At 50.3% G+C, this 16,274-nt stretch overlaps 1 protein-coding gene across 3 annotated transcripts in view; it reads left to right on the top strand.

Annotated features, from left to right (window-relative positions):
- Positions 1-16,274, top strand: part of kcnd2 (potassium voltage-gated channel, Shal-related subfamily, member 2) — a 610,750-nt gene that overhangs the window by 569,319 nt on the left and 25,157 nt on the right. For all 3 annotated transcript variants that reach the window (XM_072485223.1, XM_072485225.1, XM_072485224.1), the window contains one exon: positions 7,378-7,476. In XM_072485223.1, coding sequence (XP_072341324.1) covers positions 7,378-7,476 — 99 coding nt within the window. The remainder of the gene's footprint in view (positions 1-7,377; positions 7,477-16,274) is intronic.

Below are 16,274 nucleotides of genomic sequence, written 5' to 3'. Positions count from 1 at the left end.
AATCGTGCCCATGGCGTCCACATTCTCAAGTCTACAGGGCAATTAGTAGAATTATAATGAGCATGATGTATTGAATTTTAAACATAAAATGCTGCATTATCTTTTCATGGTTCTTAAAGAAAATGTGATTCACTTTAAAACAGGTGCAACTTAATGGCCTAGGCGCATCACGCAAGAGGCCCCTCAACGCCATGAAAGATTTACCAGAGTCTCGCGAGATGCAATGATCTGGATCTCGCACTCACTGGGGGTGATCCAGGTCAACATAGGCCACGATCTCTCCAGGACACCATTTAGTACTAGTTTCCATAAACGTGGACCAGTCGTAATAGTACCTGGGAAGGGAGGGGTCTCACAGACCATTAGAGATCCCCAGGTGATTGGGAACAAGGCAGTGTGGCACTTTGGTGCTCCCTCAGGCACCCTGGCACTGCCAGCCTAGTACCCTGGCAGTGCCAACCGGGCACCCTAGAAGTGGCAGCCCAGCATGGCCAGGGTGCAAGGTTGGCTAGGCACTGCCATGGTGACAGTGCCAGGTTGGCACTGCCAGGTGGAGGGGGTGAGGGGTCCTCCCTGAGGTTGTGGGCGTGAGCAGGAGTCAAATCCCGGGGGGTTTAACTGCTGAAATTTTACCGTTGCCAGAGCCGGGCAGGTTCCCAGTGGAAACTTATAAAAGGTTATAAGGAAACACTCACTTTTCTCCAGGTTCAATTTGTACCCTGAAAAAGCACCAAACCGCTTCAATAGTGCCATTATAATCGCCCATTGTGGGGATCGGGTCTGTAACATACAGAAGAAGATCGTCAGGACAAATAGGACGATGGTTACCGTTACTTTGGAGGTGGTTGAGGACTCGGTAGCACAGGTTTCTCTTCTTGAGACGTTGATGCAAGCAGTCATTTTGCTTTTATATCAAACGGTAAAAGACCTGGTGGAGCATGGGTAATGACTGTAATGACTTAGACCAGGCCAATTGGATTACGAGTTCCCCTGATTAGTGGGCCAATCAGGGAACCTCTTCTTTGTCTATAACAGGGAGTGTCAAATCCTCTGCACTCCCAGTGTAGACAGCGAGCTGAATGCACATGGTCGTACTGCTGTTGGATTTGTTAATAAAAGGGATTCTGATGAAGGGACTTCTGCCTCCTTGGACGTTTTGCCAAGTTATTAGCATTAAGGCTAGGGCTGTGTCTCCCTCAAATTATTGGGGAGGATCAGACGGATTTTGTTAGGGGTTGAGGATTGCCATCTAATGTGCGGCAGTTGTTAAATGTGGTGTTGTCCCTGTTGGAGGGGATGGAGCAGGAGGTCATTGTGGCACTGGACACTGAGAAGGCTTTTGATTGGGTAGAATGGAAGGTATTTGTTTGCAGTACTGGAAAGGTTTGGGATAGGGCCTAAATTTTTTGTCATGGGTACGGTTGTATAAGGCACCGGTGGTCAGTGCCCGCACAAACAACATGAATTCAGGATATTTTCAGTGGAACAGGGGAATATGTCCCTCCCTCTTGTTGTGTTGACAATAGAAACTTTAGCCATTGCTCTGCGGGCTTCGGATAGATGGAGGAGGATAATGAGAGGGGGAAGGGCGGAACATAGGGTGCCCCTGTACTCTAACGATCTTCTTCTGTATGTGACAGACCCAATCCCCACAATGGGCGATTATAATGGCACTATTGAAGCGGTTTGGTGCTTTTTCAGGGTACAAATTGAACCTGGAGAAAAGTGAGTGTTTCCCAGTCACTCCCCCCGGTCGAGGAGCTAATATCAGGATGTTGCTGTTCCGCTTAGCGGGTTATCAATTCAGATACCTGGGGGTTCAGGTGGCTTGGGATTGGGCCGGGCTCCGTAAGTTTAACTATACAAGCTTGGTGGGGAGGGTCAGGAACCCATTTGCAGAATTGGGATAGCCTCCCTTTGTCCTTGACGGGCAGGATTCAGTCTGTCAAGGTGAATATTTTACCAAGATTTCTGTTCCAGTTTTTTGGGGGGAATTGAGAAATTGATTTTGTCCTCTATTTGGGGGGGGGGGGGGGGTCAAAGTGGCAAGGATTTGAAGGATAGTCCTTCAGAGGGACCGACATTCAGGACGCTCGGAGTTGCTGAGCGCTTGATATATTATTATTGGGGGCAAACACAGAGAAGGTATTTGGGTAGTGCGGGGATCCAGAGGCTACATGGGTACGGTTGAAGTCGGAATCCTGTCGGGGGTCGGTGTTGAGAGCACTAGTGATGGTCTCGCTCCCGTTTTGACCGGTGAAATATTTGGCAAATCCAATGGTTGTCTCCACCCTGAAGATATGGAGACAATTTCAGCAACATTTTAAATTGGGGCTGGTAGTGAAGCTGGCTCCGAGCTGCGTTAGTATGTTTGAGCCTGTGAGGTTGGGGGGCGGGGTGGGAAGAGAAGAGGTTGGAAGGAATGAGGGATCTGTTCTTGGAGGGATGGTTTGCGAGTTTGGAGTTGTTGGAAAATATGGGCTCTCGCGGTCTGACTCGAGGACGCAGAATCAGGATAAAATGAATTGGGAGGAGGAGTTGGGGCTAGTGTTGGAGGATGGGGTGTGGAGGGAGGCTCAGCAGGGGGGCGGTGAACGCCACGCACTCGTGATGGATACTTGGATTAATGCAGCTTAAGGTAGTGTAACGAGCTCATTTGACCCAGTCTAGGATGAGTCGTTTATTTGGCAGCCATTTATCTGCCAAAGAGCTGGTCACTGTTAGTTGCTGGGGTGATGGTGGAGTGGGGGCAGGAGTTGGTTCTTTGGGGTTTTATTCTATTGGGGGTTTGTAATTGAGAGAGTTGTGTTGTTTTTGTGTGATGTATAAAATGGAAAACGTGTTCCTCGGGGCTGCAGTTTGCAAGAAACAGTCCACGAAACACAGCCAAAACCGAACAAAAGTTTTTTCTGGTTAAATCGTCCTACAGGCTTTTCTCGTTTCATTGTCTGTTATGTGAAATATCATAGGGCCTTCCCAAGCTATTCCTAAATCAGATTTGTGTCCATACATTATTGGAATTGGTTATGCAGTAACCCAATGGAGGTAAGTGCAGCTAGAGGTTTTTATTCAGCACAAAAACAAGAAGCCATTTGATGCAAATTGAGCTCCTTTTTTGTAATGGACTATTTGACATCTTACTTTCCCAGGCGGCTTCAGTTGCGATATAGTCACTTTTACACGAGGGCTCTCCATCTAACCGGAGGACATGGATGTCTGAGGTCCCTTGTTCTGAGCCACTTTTTCTGCATGTTTCAGTGATGGGTTTTTTGAAAATCCAGATTGGGGGGTTCTGCCAATAATATTTATTTGAGTTGTTGCGGTGTTTATTCTGCATACCAATCTATCTCACATCATGTCGGTCAGGGATGGTCCGATTTCATAATGTCCTGGCAATTTCCGCAATCTGGCCAAAGATTTGGTGGCAGATTCCCCCAGGGTTCTCCCTGCCATGTTAAAGCGGTATCTCTGGAACATAACAGGGGGATTTGGGTCATAGTGTTTTTTTACCAAGTCTACTAAGTCTGCGGATCAGGGGCATCTGGGCAGATCAGGCTTTTTAATCATGCTGAATATCGGGGGCCCTGCATGCTGTCAACAAGATCACTGTCTGTTTTTCATCTCCCTCAATATTGTTAGCCCGGAAGAAGTAATGCATGTGCTCTCTGCACTGGGTCCAGTCTTCTCTGCTTACATCATAAGGTTCAAGTTCACTGAAGAGAGGCACTTACTTTCTTAGCGGAGAAGTCACTCGTTTTCAACAATAAAGGTTGCCGAGGAAAAAAACTTGTTAACTCCTCGTCGCCAATATAATAACCTCACCAAGGTCAGTCTTCCAGCACCACAACCTTTTATTAAAGTCACAGAAAAGGCCGCTGCTGCGGTTTACAGCACATAACTCCAAGCCGGGGGACCTACAGAATACCGCCGGATTGAAGCAAAAGGTTTTGAGCTCCCACTGCTCATTCCCTATTGGGCGAGCATCCACCCGTTTAATAGGGCAATTCATATTCCATGAAGCCCGCGGGAAGATCTGTTGACAGCCCCCAGTGTTCTTCCTGGCCAACATAACAGTGGGGAAGAGGCATTAGTGGAGTATAGAGGAAGGAAGAGACGGAAAGGCGCTCTCAGCAGGAGATCATGTCCATCCAGGGTGTCCAAGGAGCATTCTCTTAGCTGAACCTCAGTGAGGAACAATGGCTAGAATTTTCCAGCCCCCCCCCCCCCACTGTGGGTTCCCCCGCGGCAGGGCTGGCGAGCCATCAAAATCCTCGCTCGCATCAGTGGGACCGTAAGATCCCGTCGGTGTGAAGGGCTGGAAAATTCCAGCCCATGTTTGAGATGTCTGCACTTCCCAGGACATCCCCACCAAAATCTGTCACCTGGTGTAGCTACAATTGCAACCTCAAAACACGGCAAGGACTGGATTGCCAGTGGCTTTGAAGGTTCACAAAACTACTGGAATTCTTTGAGGATGTAACTTGTGGACTTGACGAGGGGGCAGTGGATGTGGTATATTTGGACTTTCAGAAGGCTTTTGACAAAGTCCCGCATAAGAGGTTCGTGTGCAAAATTAAAGTGCATGGGATTAGAGGTAGTGTATTGAGATGGATAGAAAACTAGTTGGCAGACAGGAAACAAAGAGTAGGAATTAACAGGTCCTTTTCCAAATGGCAGGCAGTGATTAGTGGCATACAGCAGGTACCGGTGCTGGAAGCCCAGTTATTCACAATATATGTCAATGATTTGGATAGGGAACAAAATGTAATACCTCCAAATTTTATGACACAATGTTGGGTTGAGGGGTGAGCTGTGAGGGGGATGCAGAGATCCTTCAGTGTGATTTGAACAAGCTGAGTGAGTGGGCAAATGAATGGCAGATGCAGTATAATTTGGAAAAATGTGAGGTCATCCACTTTGATAGCAAAAATGAGACAGCAGACTATTATCTGAATGGCCATAAATTGGAGAGGGAAATGTGCAGCGAGACATGGGTGTCCTCATACACCAGTCACTGAAGATAAGCATTCAGGTGCAGCAGGCGGTAAAGAAGGCTAATGGTATGTTGGCCTTCATAGCGAGAGGCTTCGAGTACAGGAGCAGGGATGTCTTGCTGCAATTGTACAGGGCCTTAATGAGACCACACCTGGAATATTGTGTGCAGTTTTGGTCTCCTTATCTGAGAAAGGACGTTCTTGCTCCAGGAGTGCAACAAAGGTTTACCAGACTGATTCTTGGGACTGACATATGAGGAGAGATTGAGTCGGTTTGGATTGTATTCGCTGGAGTTCAGAAGAATGAGGGAGGATCATATCGAAACTTATAAAATTCTAACAGGATTGGATAGGGTACATAGAGGAAGGATGTTCTTGATGGTGGGGGTGTCCAGAACCAGGGGGGCACAGTCTGAGGATACAGGGTAGACCATTTAGGACAGGGATGAGCAGAAATTTCTTCACCCAGAGAATGGTCAGCCCGTGGAATTCACTACCACAGGACGTAGTTCAGGCCAAAGCAAATGTTTTCAAGAAGCAGTTAGATTTAGCACTTAGAGCGAAAGGGAGCAAAGGATTGGGGGGGGGGGGGGGGGGGAGCGGGATCCAGCTATTGAGATAGATGATTAGCATGATCATAATGAATGGCGGTGTTGGCTCGAAGGGCCGAATTGCCTCCTCCTGCTCCTATTTTCTGTTTATGCGCGTGGCTCCTTCCAGGCTGAAGCTGGAGATATAAGTAACACCTCACAGTGTTGTGTAAGGGTCGCTGAGGCTCTCTGCCTAATGACAGCAAACTACATTTAATTCTCTCCTTTCTAAGAACGCAGCCTTCCCCATGGTGCACACATAATTTTGTGTGTGGCCTATGTCAACTCTTCCCTGTAACGTAACCAAAAGAGATGCCATTCCCTCAGCGTCCTGCTCCAATGAAACCATAGACAGCGAATCATGCAAGTTAACAGATCAATGGCAGCAGTAATGATGCCCACATTCTGCAGTGGACTGTTGTGTCAGTTGCATTATTTGAGCCACCAAGGCAAGCCTAACGGTGGCTCCTGGGCGGCAAAGAGAGAGCTCATGACTTCAGTGTGTAACCCACACACGCATGTAATAAAAATCATGCTCCCCACGGAACGTGATAAGAATGAACCTGTGGTGTGGTAAAACAAAGCTCGGACCGCTCTAAAGGAGCAGTTTTGTCAGGTTTCGTGGTGGCCTGCTGCACGCTGTACACCCTCACCATCATGAGGAGACAACCCTTGCCACCAGCTTTACAACAAATAGCTATAAAGCAGGTGGAGGAGGAAAGGAAAGGAAGAGGCAATCTAGACTACCTTTTCTGGCTGGCCTGTCCATGTAGAATTCATCTCAGTGCAATGCCAGTAATCACAGCCCTAATTCCCCATTGATCACAGACCCACACCTTACCTCCGGCTGACACTGATTACTTGACAACTTGGCCACAAAGCAACAGTAAAAGCCACCGCAAGATAAACATTCCAAACCAAATTGGTCTCCAGGGGATCGGAGGCCCCCAGCTGCATGCCATTTGGGCAGGGTGGTGCCCTGGCACTGCTGGTGTCACCTGGACACTCTGGCAGTGCCAGCCTGGCTCCTTGGCAGTGCCACCTGCGTGCCAGCCTGGCACTGCCAAGGAGGCACTGCCAGCTGACATGGGCACTGCTAAGCTGGCATTTTTTGCACACAGGTGATCGGGCTGCGGATGCCCTGTGTTTGGGGGGGGGGGGGGGGTCGGGGACCCACCCTATACTGCGTTCGGGCTGGTAGGGAGGTCGGTGCCCACTTCGGGGTCCTCGGATATTGGGACGCCACGCTCTGACCTCTCGCTACACTGGAGAGTTCTGGCGATCAGAGCTTTCCACTGTACAAAACGAGGCTATTAACGGCCTCGGCCGTGGGTTCCCCGTTGAGGGCCCGTATACAACGTTTAGTAGCCGTGTGTTTCTCGGCACTGTGAGCACCGGGGCACATGCGGCTAAACGCACTCAATAGGGGCCTTTGTTCCCATTTGGCTGAATCGAGCCCTGTGTGTTTATTAATAAAACAGTTGCTGAGTGTTCGCAGGAGTGCATGAACCGTGTATTTTACCATTGTAAAACCAAACCACTGTTGCAGATAAGTGAAATTAAGTCAAAATATTATCTGTCACATTGTAAATAGGATTTTTAAAATTACACCACCTGGTAGACTGAAGTATCACTTGAGTAAATAGTTTGAGTAAATTATAATTAATAATAAATAGCGTCCTCATTCAAATCTCATTCATCGGTAAGGGGTTTTCAATATTCCATGGTCAATGTTAAATATGGAAAATATGTCGATAAATTATTAATGCGTTTGTCTGTTGTTGTTTATACAGAAAGCCAGACTTGCAAGAATCCGTGTGGCAAAAACAGGGAGTGCAAATGCCTTTATGCAGAGCAAACACAATGGCTTACTAAGTGATTCACTGGAGCAGGTAATGGGCTGCTGAGAACTCAGTGCTGTATTTTATTCTTCCTTTCACAGAAAACAGAATTGAGCCAAAGATCAGCTGTTATTACCCAATTTCCATATGTTTACTGATATATTGTTTTCTTTCATTTAAATGTTCCGAGAGAGACTGCGTTCACTGAAATTGAAATCCTGCTTTTGAACGCAGTGCTTGAATGCGTTCTGTATATTCTGATCAGGTTGAGCAAGTTGCCGTTTTTGAGTTGTGTATCTTTTGAAAGTGTTCACTGGACGTTCTAGCTAGGATTTATTACAAGCTGGCAATATGTGATGGATGCGGGACTGGAGGGTTACAAAATGGGGAGCCATTGAACAGTATCAACCTGCACAGTTTACGAGCACATCAGGAGCTAACAGCAGCGGTTCCAGCTGTGGCACATGTTGGCAGTAGCCCATGTGTTTTAAATCCTCACTGAGACGCGATTATATCAAATGGGGGGGAAAAAAACAGTGAAAGAAATCATTTCCCCTTGTTTCCTGAGGTCACACTGTCCCTGAAAGTCAGGCACAAGGCAGCCAATGTAGAAATCAGCATAGCAAAAGAAAGAGCGATCCAACACGGCCTCAGTAATACTGCATAAAAATTACAAACACAGGCCAGCATTGGCTGTTCAATTGTCAAGGAAACTTGAGCTCGTTGAAGGATGAAGACTGGGTTAATTAGAGCCGCCACCACAGATGCTCTATTAAAAAGGTAAGAATTTGGGATTTTAAATGGTCACTCAAAACATTCCGGCAATCTCCATCACTGAAGTCCAGTTTCAGGGCAAGTGTCTGAACACTTTCACCATTTTGTAGATCAAAACCATGAAGGTATCTGTGGTGAATGTGTTATGCCAATAATCCACCATTGTATTTGTATCTGTGCTGTTGCCCTTGTAATTGTATCTGTGCTATGCTGTTGCCCTTGTGGGCTCCTCCTATGGGCCATTGTATGGCATTATCCAGAGGGGAACATGTTGGGGCCTGTATGGGCTCCGCCCATGGCTCCTCCCCTTGAAGGGAGGTATAAAGAGCAGTCGACCTGTAGGCGGTCCTCAGTATTGGATCAGTCGCAGGCAGACACTGTTCACAGTTGATTAAAGCCACAGTTTACTTCTACTCCCGTCTCGAGTGAATTGATGGTCGCAACAGTATCGCTGAGCTTGGGTTAGGCATTCTGAAAGACTAAAGAGCAATGGTTCCCATGTGATACTCCAAATCGAGGTATTTTTCCACGATGTACCTAGAGCTGCTTTTTGATACTGTTGTGCATTTTGGAACTTGAATTATTTGCCATCCTGTTTTGCCGAGTGTTTTTCAAAAGAGGTTTGATAACTGGCCAGGATTAATTAAGATGAATTTCAGCAGGACTTCTCCTGCTGCATTGGCAGAACCTCAACAGAGGTGTAAAGATAGCAGAAAAAAGAGAAGATGAGCTTATTCCCTATTTTCTGACCTTGAGATAAAGTAGCCTCTCCCCAACCAAAGAAGCTGGGTAATTACTAATCTAGGGACGCTTCAAACAACATCAGCTTGTAATTAGCCTCAGGGAGTGCCTTTTCAGAGCACCTCCTTCTCTGGAACGGAAGCTTCAGAGAGACGAGTCAGATTAGCAATGGTAGCCCAGTTTCTGTATTTTTTAAAGTATGCTTATTCAAAGTTTCCAACAAAAATTTTCAACCATTTAAACCTCCCCCCCCCCCCGTAACAGAAAAGAAAAAGGGAAGGAACAGAACATAACATAAACATATCAATCCAACATAATACAGATCTTTTTTTTTTAATATATTTTATTCAAATTTTTTTTCGGTCAAACAAAACAGTAAACAAACAAAAAAGGTTTACTTTTTTACAACAATAAAACAATATATATAACAGTGACCGTTTTAACAAATAAATAAATAATATATAAACTAAATGGCAACTGCCATAACAAAAATAATAACTCGCCAGAGATAAAATCAGACAATCCAATATACATAACCAAGTACAAATATCTATACAAAAACACCCCTGAGGACCTGCCCGAGCCCCCCCCCCGGTTGCTGCTGTTGCCTTCCCATTTTCTTTATCGTTCTGCGAGGTAGTCGATGAACGGTTGCCACCGCCTGGTGAACCCTTGAGCCGAACCCCTGAGTGCGAACTTTATCCATTCTAGTTTTATAAACCCTGCCATGTCATTTATCCAGGTTTCCACGCCCGGGGGTTTGGCTTCCTTCAACATAAGCAATATCTTTCGCCGGGCTACTAGGGACGCAAAGGCCAAGACATCAGCCTCTCTCGCCTCCTGCACTCCCGGCTCTTCTGCAACCCCGAATATAGCCAACCCCCAGCCTGGCTCGACCCGGACCCCCAGCACCTTCGAAAGCACCTTTGCCACCCCCACCCAGAACCCCTGCAGTGCCGGGCATGACCAAAACATGTGGGTGTGGTTTGCTGGGCTTCTCGAGCATCTCCCACACCTATCCTCTACCCCGAAAAATTTACTGAGCCTTGCTCCGGTCATATGCGCCCTGTGCAAAACCTTAAATTGTATCAGGCTTAGCCTGGCGCACGAGGACGACGAGTTTACCCTACGTAGGGCATCAGCCCACAGCCCCTCCTCAATCTCTTCCCCCACCTCCACTGGGTCCGCAACATACTGCAATAAATCATCTGCATACAAAGATACCCGGTGTTCTTCTCCTCCCCTGAGTACTCCCCTCCACTTCCTGGAGCCCCTCAGTGCTATGGCTCAATCGCCAATGCAAACAGTAACGGAGACAGGGGACACCCCTGCCTCGTCCCTCTATGAAGACGGAAGTAGTCAAACCTCTGCCTGTTCGTGATCACACTCGCCACCGGGGCCCTGTACAGCAGCTGTACCCATCCAATAAACCCTTCTCCAAAACCAAATCTCCTCAGCACTTCCCACAGATAATCCCACTCCACTCTGTCGAATGCTTTCTCGGCGTCCATCGCCACCACTATCTCCGCCTCCCCCTCTGGTGGGGGCCATAATACAGATCTTGTACATTGGGTTCCTCCCGCACATATTGACTCTCCCATATGTTTATGTTTTTCCTTTTTCAAGTGCCCCTAGGAAAACCCTCTGCCCCGCCCACCCATATACCCCCCCCCCCCCCCCGAAATAGACCCCACGCCTGGGTTGCTGCTGCTGCTGACCGATCTCCTCCTAGCGCTCCGCGAGATAGTCTAGGAACAGTTGCCACCGCCTGTAGAACCCCCACACAGACCCTCTCAAGGCAAACTTTATCCTCTCCAACTTGATGAACCCTGCCATGTTGTTTATCCAGGCTTCCACACTGGGGGGCTTCGCTTCTTTCCATAATAGCAAGATCCTCCGCCGGGCTACCAGGGACGCAAAGGCCAGAATACCGGCCTCTTTCGCCTCCTGCACTCCTGTCTCGTTCCCCCACCCCAAATAGTGCCAGCCCCCAGCTTGGCTTGACCTTGACTTTCACCACCTTAGACATAGTCCTCGCGAAACCCCTCCAGAACCCATCCAGTGCCGGGCACGACCAGAACATATGGGCGTGATTCGCCGGGCTTCTTGAGCACCTCCCACAGCTGTCCTCCACCCCAAAGAACCTACTCAGCCTCGCCCCTGTCATATGCGCTCTGTGGATAACCTTAAACTGTATCAGGCTAAGCCTGGCACACGAGGAAGAGGAATTAACCCTACTCAGGGCATCAGCCCACAGACCCACTTCAATCTCCTCCCCCAACTCCTCCTCCCATTTGCCCTTCAGCTCCTCTTCTTTCATCTCCTGTATATCGCCGAAACCTTGCCTTCTCCGACCCATACACCCAAAATCACCCTGTCCTGAATCCCTTGTGCCGGGAGCAATGGGAATTCCCTCACCTGCCGCCTCACAAACGCCCTCACCTGCATGTACCTGAACTCATTCCCCGGGGGTATCCCAAACTTCTCCCCTAGGCTCGCAAACGTCCCATCTATAAACAGATCCCCCATCCATCTGATCCCTGCCCGATGCCAGCTCTGAAACCCCCCGTCCATCCTTCCTGGGACAAACCGATGGTTATCTCTGATCGGGGACCACACCGATGCTCCCATCTCACCCCTGTGTCGTCTCCACTGCCCCCAGATCCTTAGCGTTGCCGCCACCACCGGACTCGTGGTGTACCTTGTCGGCGAGAGCGGCAGCGGTGCCGTCACCAGCGCCCTCAGGCTCGTTCCTTTGCAGGACGCCATCTCCAACCTCTTCCATGCCGCTCACTCTCCCTCTATTACCCACTTACGGATCATCGCCATGTTGGCTGCCCAATAGTAGCCACCCAGATTCGGCAACGCCAGCCCTCCTCTGTCCCTACTACGCTTGAGAAACCCCCTCCTTACCCTCGGGGTCTTGTTTGCCCACACAAAGCCCATGATGCTCCTGCCTACCCGTTTAAAAAAGGCCTTGGTAATCATAATAGGAAGGCACTGGAACACAAAAAGAAACCTCGGGAGGACCATCATTTTAATCGACTGTACCCTGCCCGCTAGCGAGAGCGGCAGCACATCCCATCGTTTGAAGTCCTCCTCCATCTGCTCCACCAACCGCATCAAATTAAGTTTGTGCAGGGCCCCCCAACTCCTAGCTACCTGGATCCCCAAGTACCGAAAGTTCCTTTCCGCCCTCCTCAACGGTAGGTCGTCTATCCCTCTTCCCTGGTCCCCTGGATGTACCACGAAGAGCTCACTTTTCCCTACATTGAGCTTATAGCCCGAGAAATCCCCAAACTCCCTTAGGATCTGCATGACCTCCACCATCCGCTCCACTGGATCTGCCACATACAGCAACAGGTCGTCCACATACAGCGACACCCGATGCTCCTCTCCCCCTCGGACCACCCACCTCCATTTCCTGGACTCCCTTAATGCCATGGCCAAAGGCTCAATTGCTAATGCAAACAACAGGGGGGACAGGGTTACCCCTGCCTCGTCCCTCGATACAGTCGAAAATACGCCGATTCGTAACCACACTCGCCACTGGGGCTCTACATAGTAGCTTAACCCAACTGATAAACCCCTCCCCAAACCCAAACCTCCGCAACACTTCCCAGAGATACTCCCACTCCACCCGGTCGAAGGCCTTCTCCGCGTCCATAGCTGCCACTATCTCCGCCTCTCCCTCCACCGATGGCATCATAATCACGTTTAGGAGCCTCCGCACATTGGTGTTTAGCTGCCTACCCTTTACAAATCCCGTCTGGTCCTCATGAATCACCCCAGGGACACAGTCCTCAATCCTCGCAGCCAGCACTTCTGCCAGCAACTTAGCATCCACATTAAGGAGCGAAATCGGCCTATACGACCCACATTGCAGTGGGTCTTTGTCCCGCTTCAGGATCAAAGAGATCATCGCCCCGGACATTGTCGGGGGCAGGGTCCCCCCCTCCCTCGCCTCATTGAAAGTCCTCACCAGCAACAGGGTTAACAGGTCCGCATACTTCCTGTAAAACTCAACCGGGAACCCATCTGGTCCCGGGGCCTTCCCCCCCTGCATGCTCCCCAGTCCTTTAATCAGCTCCTCCAACCCAATTGGCGCCCCCAAACCAGCCACCTCCTGCTCCTCCACCCTCGGGAACCTCAGTTGATCCAGAAATCGTCGCATCCCCTCCTCCCCCGCTGGGGGCTGTGATCTGTACAGCTCCTCATAAAAGGCCTTAAATGCCTCATTTACTTTCACCGCACTCCGCACCATAGTTCCCCTGCCATCCTTGACTCCACCTATCTCCCTCGCTGCCATCCTCTTACGGAGCTGGTGTGCCAGCATCCGGCTTGCCTTCTCCCCATACTCGTACATCGCCCCCTGTGCTTTCCTCCACTATGCCTCTGCCTTTCCTGTGGTCAACAGGTCGAATTTCGTCGGGAGACTTCGCCTCTCCCTAAGTAATCCCTCTTCAAGGGCCTCTGCATATCTCCTGTCCACCCTTAGGATCTCCCCCACTAACCTCTACCTTTCCCTGCCCTCTCTCTTCTCCCTGTGAGCCCTGATGGAGATTAACTCTCCCCTGACCACCGCCTTCAGCGCCTCCCATTCTACCCTCACCTGGACCTCCCCGTTGTCGTTGGCCTCCAAATACCTTTCAATGCACCCCCGTACCCTCCCACACACCTCCTCATCTGCCAGTAATCCCACATCCAGACGCCACAGCGGGCGTTGGTCCCTCTCCTCTCCCAACTCCAGCTCCACCCAGTGCAGGGCATGGTCTGAGATGGCTATGGCAGAGTACTCCGTTCCCTCCACTTTCGGGATCAGCGCCCTGCTCAAGACAGAAAAATCTATCCGGGAGTAGGCTTTGTGTACGTGGGGAAAAAAAGAAAATTCCCTGGCCAGGGGCCTAGCAAATCTCCACGGATCTACTCCCCCCATCTGGTCCATAAGCCCCCTAAGCACCTTGGCTGCAGCCGGCCTCTTCCCCGTCCTAGATCTGGAGCGATCTAATGCTGGTTCCAACACCGTGTTGCAATCCCCTCCCATTATCAAGCTTCCTACCTCCAGGTCCGGAATGCGCCTCAACATACGCTTCATAAATCCAGCATCATCCCAGTTCGGGGCGTATACGTTTACCAATACCACCCACGCCCCCTGCAGCCTACCGCTCACTATCACGTACCGGCCTCCATTGTCCACTACTATATTCTTGGCCTCAAACGACACCCGCTTCCCCACCAGTATTGCCACCCCTCTATTCTTCGCATCCAGCCCCGAATGGAATACCTGTCCTACCCATCCCTTTCTTAACCTGACCTGGTCTGCCACCTTCAAATGTGTCTCTTGAAGCATGACCACGTCTGCCTTGAGTCCCTTTAAGTGCGCAAACATTCGGGCCCTCTTAACCAGCCCATTCAGGCCCCTCACATTCCACGTTATCAGCCGGATTGGGGGGGCTCCCCCCCCCCACCCCCTGCCGACTAGCCATCTCCTTTTCTAGGCCAGTCCCGTGCCCGCGCCTCCCGCACCCTCCAGTCCCCCAGACGGGGGACCCCCGCCCCAACCACCTCTTCAGCTTCCAGTTCCCCCTCGGCCAATGCAGCAGCAACCCTATTTCTCCCCCCCCTTACCCCTCCCCCCGCTAGATCCGTATCGAGCTCTTTTGCTCCCCCCATAACACTCCCGTAAGTCAGCTGACTCCTGCTGACCCCGGCCTCCCCCGCCGTCCTATTGACCCCCCCCCCCGGTGTGGAAATCCCTCCTCCTCCTCCTCCCGAGCAAACAGTGTGCGCTCCTCCGTCCCTCCCTAGCGCGGGAAAAAGCCCGCGCTTTCCTGAGCCAGCCCCACCCCCTCTGGCGCAGCTCCTGTTGCGGCCTTATCCCAATTCCCCCATCCCCGGGCCTCCCCTCCCTCCAGCACCGGCGCCCACATTCTCTCACAGTCTCCCCATAACCCGTAGAACATTCCTTATGCATAGTTAAAACCCTGTATACAACCGACATCCCCCCCACGACCACAGACCCTCAGTTTGAGTCCAACTTTTCAGTTTGTATAAAGGTCCAAGTCTCGTCAGGCGTTTCAAAGTAGTGGTGTCGATCCTAAAATGTGACCCGCAATCGCGCTGGCTGCAGCATTCCGAATCTCACCCCCTTCCTATGCAGCACCGCCTTGGCCCGTTTAAAACCAGCTCTCTTCTTCGCCACCTCCGTACTGATAGATTTGGATCCCCGTGTTCTCCCACCTGCTGCTCCGCTCTTTCTTGGCCCATCTCAAGACACACTCTCTGTCCACGAAACGATGAAACCTCACCACTACCACCCTTGGCGGCTCGTTGGCCTTAGGTCTCCTCGCCAGAACCCGATGAGCCCCATCTAGCTCCAGGGGACTCGGAGAGGCCTCCGTACCAATAAGCGAATTGAGCATCGTGCTCACATATGCCCCGGCATCGGCCCCATCCAACCCTTCAGGGAGACCCAGAATCCGGAGATTCTTCCTCCTTGACCTGTTCTCCAGGCCTTCGAATCTCTCCGCCCACCTCTTGTGCAGCGCCTCGTGCGCCTCCATCTTCATCGCCAGGCCCAAGATCTCGTCCTCGTTCTCTGCGGCTTTTTCCCGCATTTCCCGGATCTCTACCTCGTGGGCCTTCTGTGTCTCCTTTAGCCCCTCGATCGCCGTCAGCAGTGGCGCCAGCACCTCTTTCTTAAGCTCCTCCACGCAGCGCCTGAGAAACTCCTGCTGCTCCGGGCCCCATGCCGCTCGATCTCCGCCCTCCGCCATTTTGTTTTTTCTCCCTCGCTTCTTTCGCAGCTCCAAAACCGTTTTTTTTACCGCTCCGCTTCTGGTCCACTCCATATACTATGGAAGGGGGACCTTGCTCTCACCTTCCCACATGGGAAGTCTTCAAAAAATTGCCATTGGGGCTCCAAATATAAGCTGAAGTTATAGCAAGGAGGTGTCCTGAAGAACTACCCACTCCTCACCCACCGCACCCACCCCCAGTCGATCTTGCTCAGTTATCATTTTTTTCAAAGATAGACAAAACAACATGAGTAACAATTACAAATTCATTTGTAAGTGCGCAATAATAATCAAAGATAAACTTGAGATGCAATCCATATTCCTTCGTCATCAGCATCAAACGTGAATCACATGGGTTTTTGGATTCATTGGCCTTGATTTTAAACGACCTATCCTCCCAATCCCCACAAATGGGCAGCAGAGGGTTGGGAGGGGGTTAAAATATCGGGATCAAGCAACTAGGCCTCATTTCCCTTCCACCTTAACGAGGAGGCCAACCATGGCATGCCAGCCGAAGGCAGGCAGGGGGCTTTTTAA

This window comes from Scyliorhinus torazame, chromosome 19, assembly GCF_047496885.1.
Source record: "Scyliorhinus torazame isolate Kashiwa2021f chromosome 19, sScyTor2.1, whole genome shotgun sequence".
Classification (NCBI taxonomy): Eukaryota; Metazoa; Chordata; class Chondrichthyes; order Carcharhiniformes; family Scyliorhinidae; genus Scyliorhinus; species Scyliorhinus torazame.
This window is presented reverse-complemented; position numbering and strand designations above follow the sequence as displayed.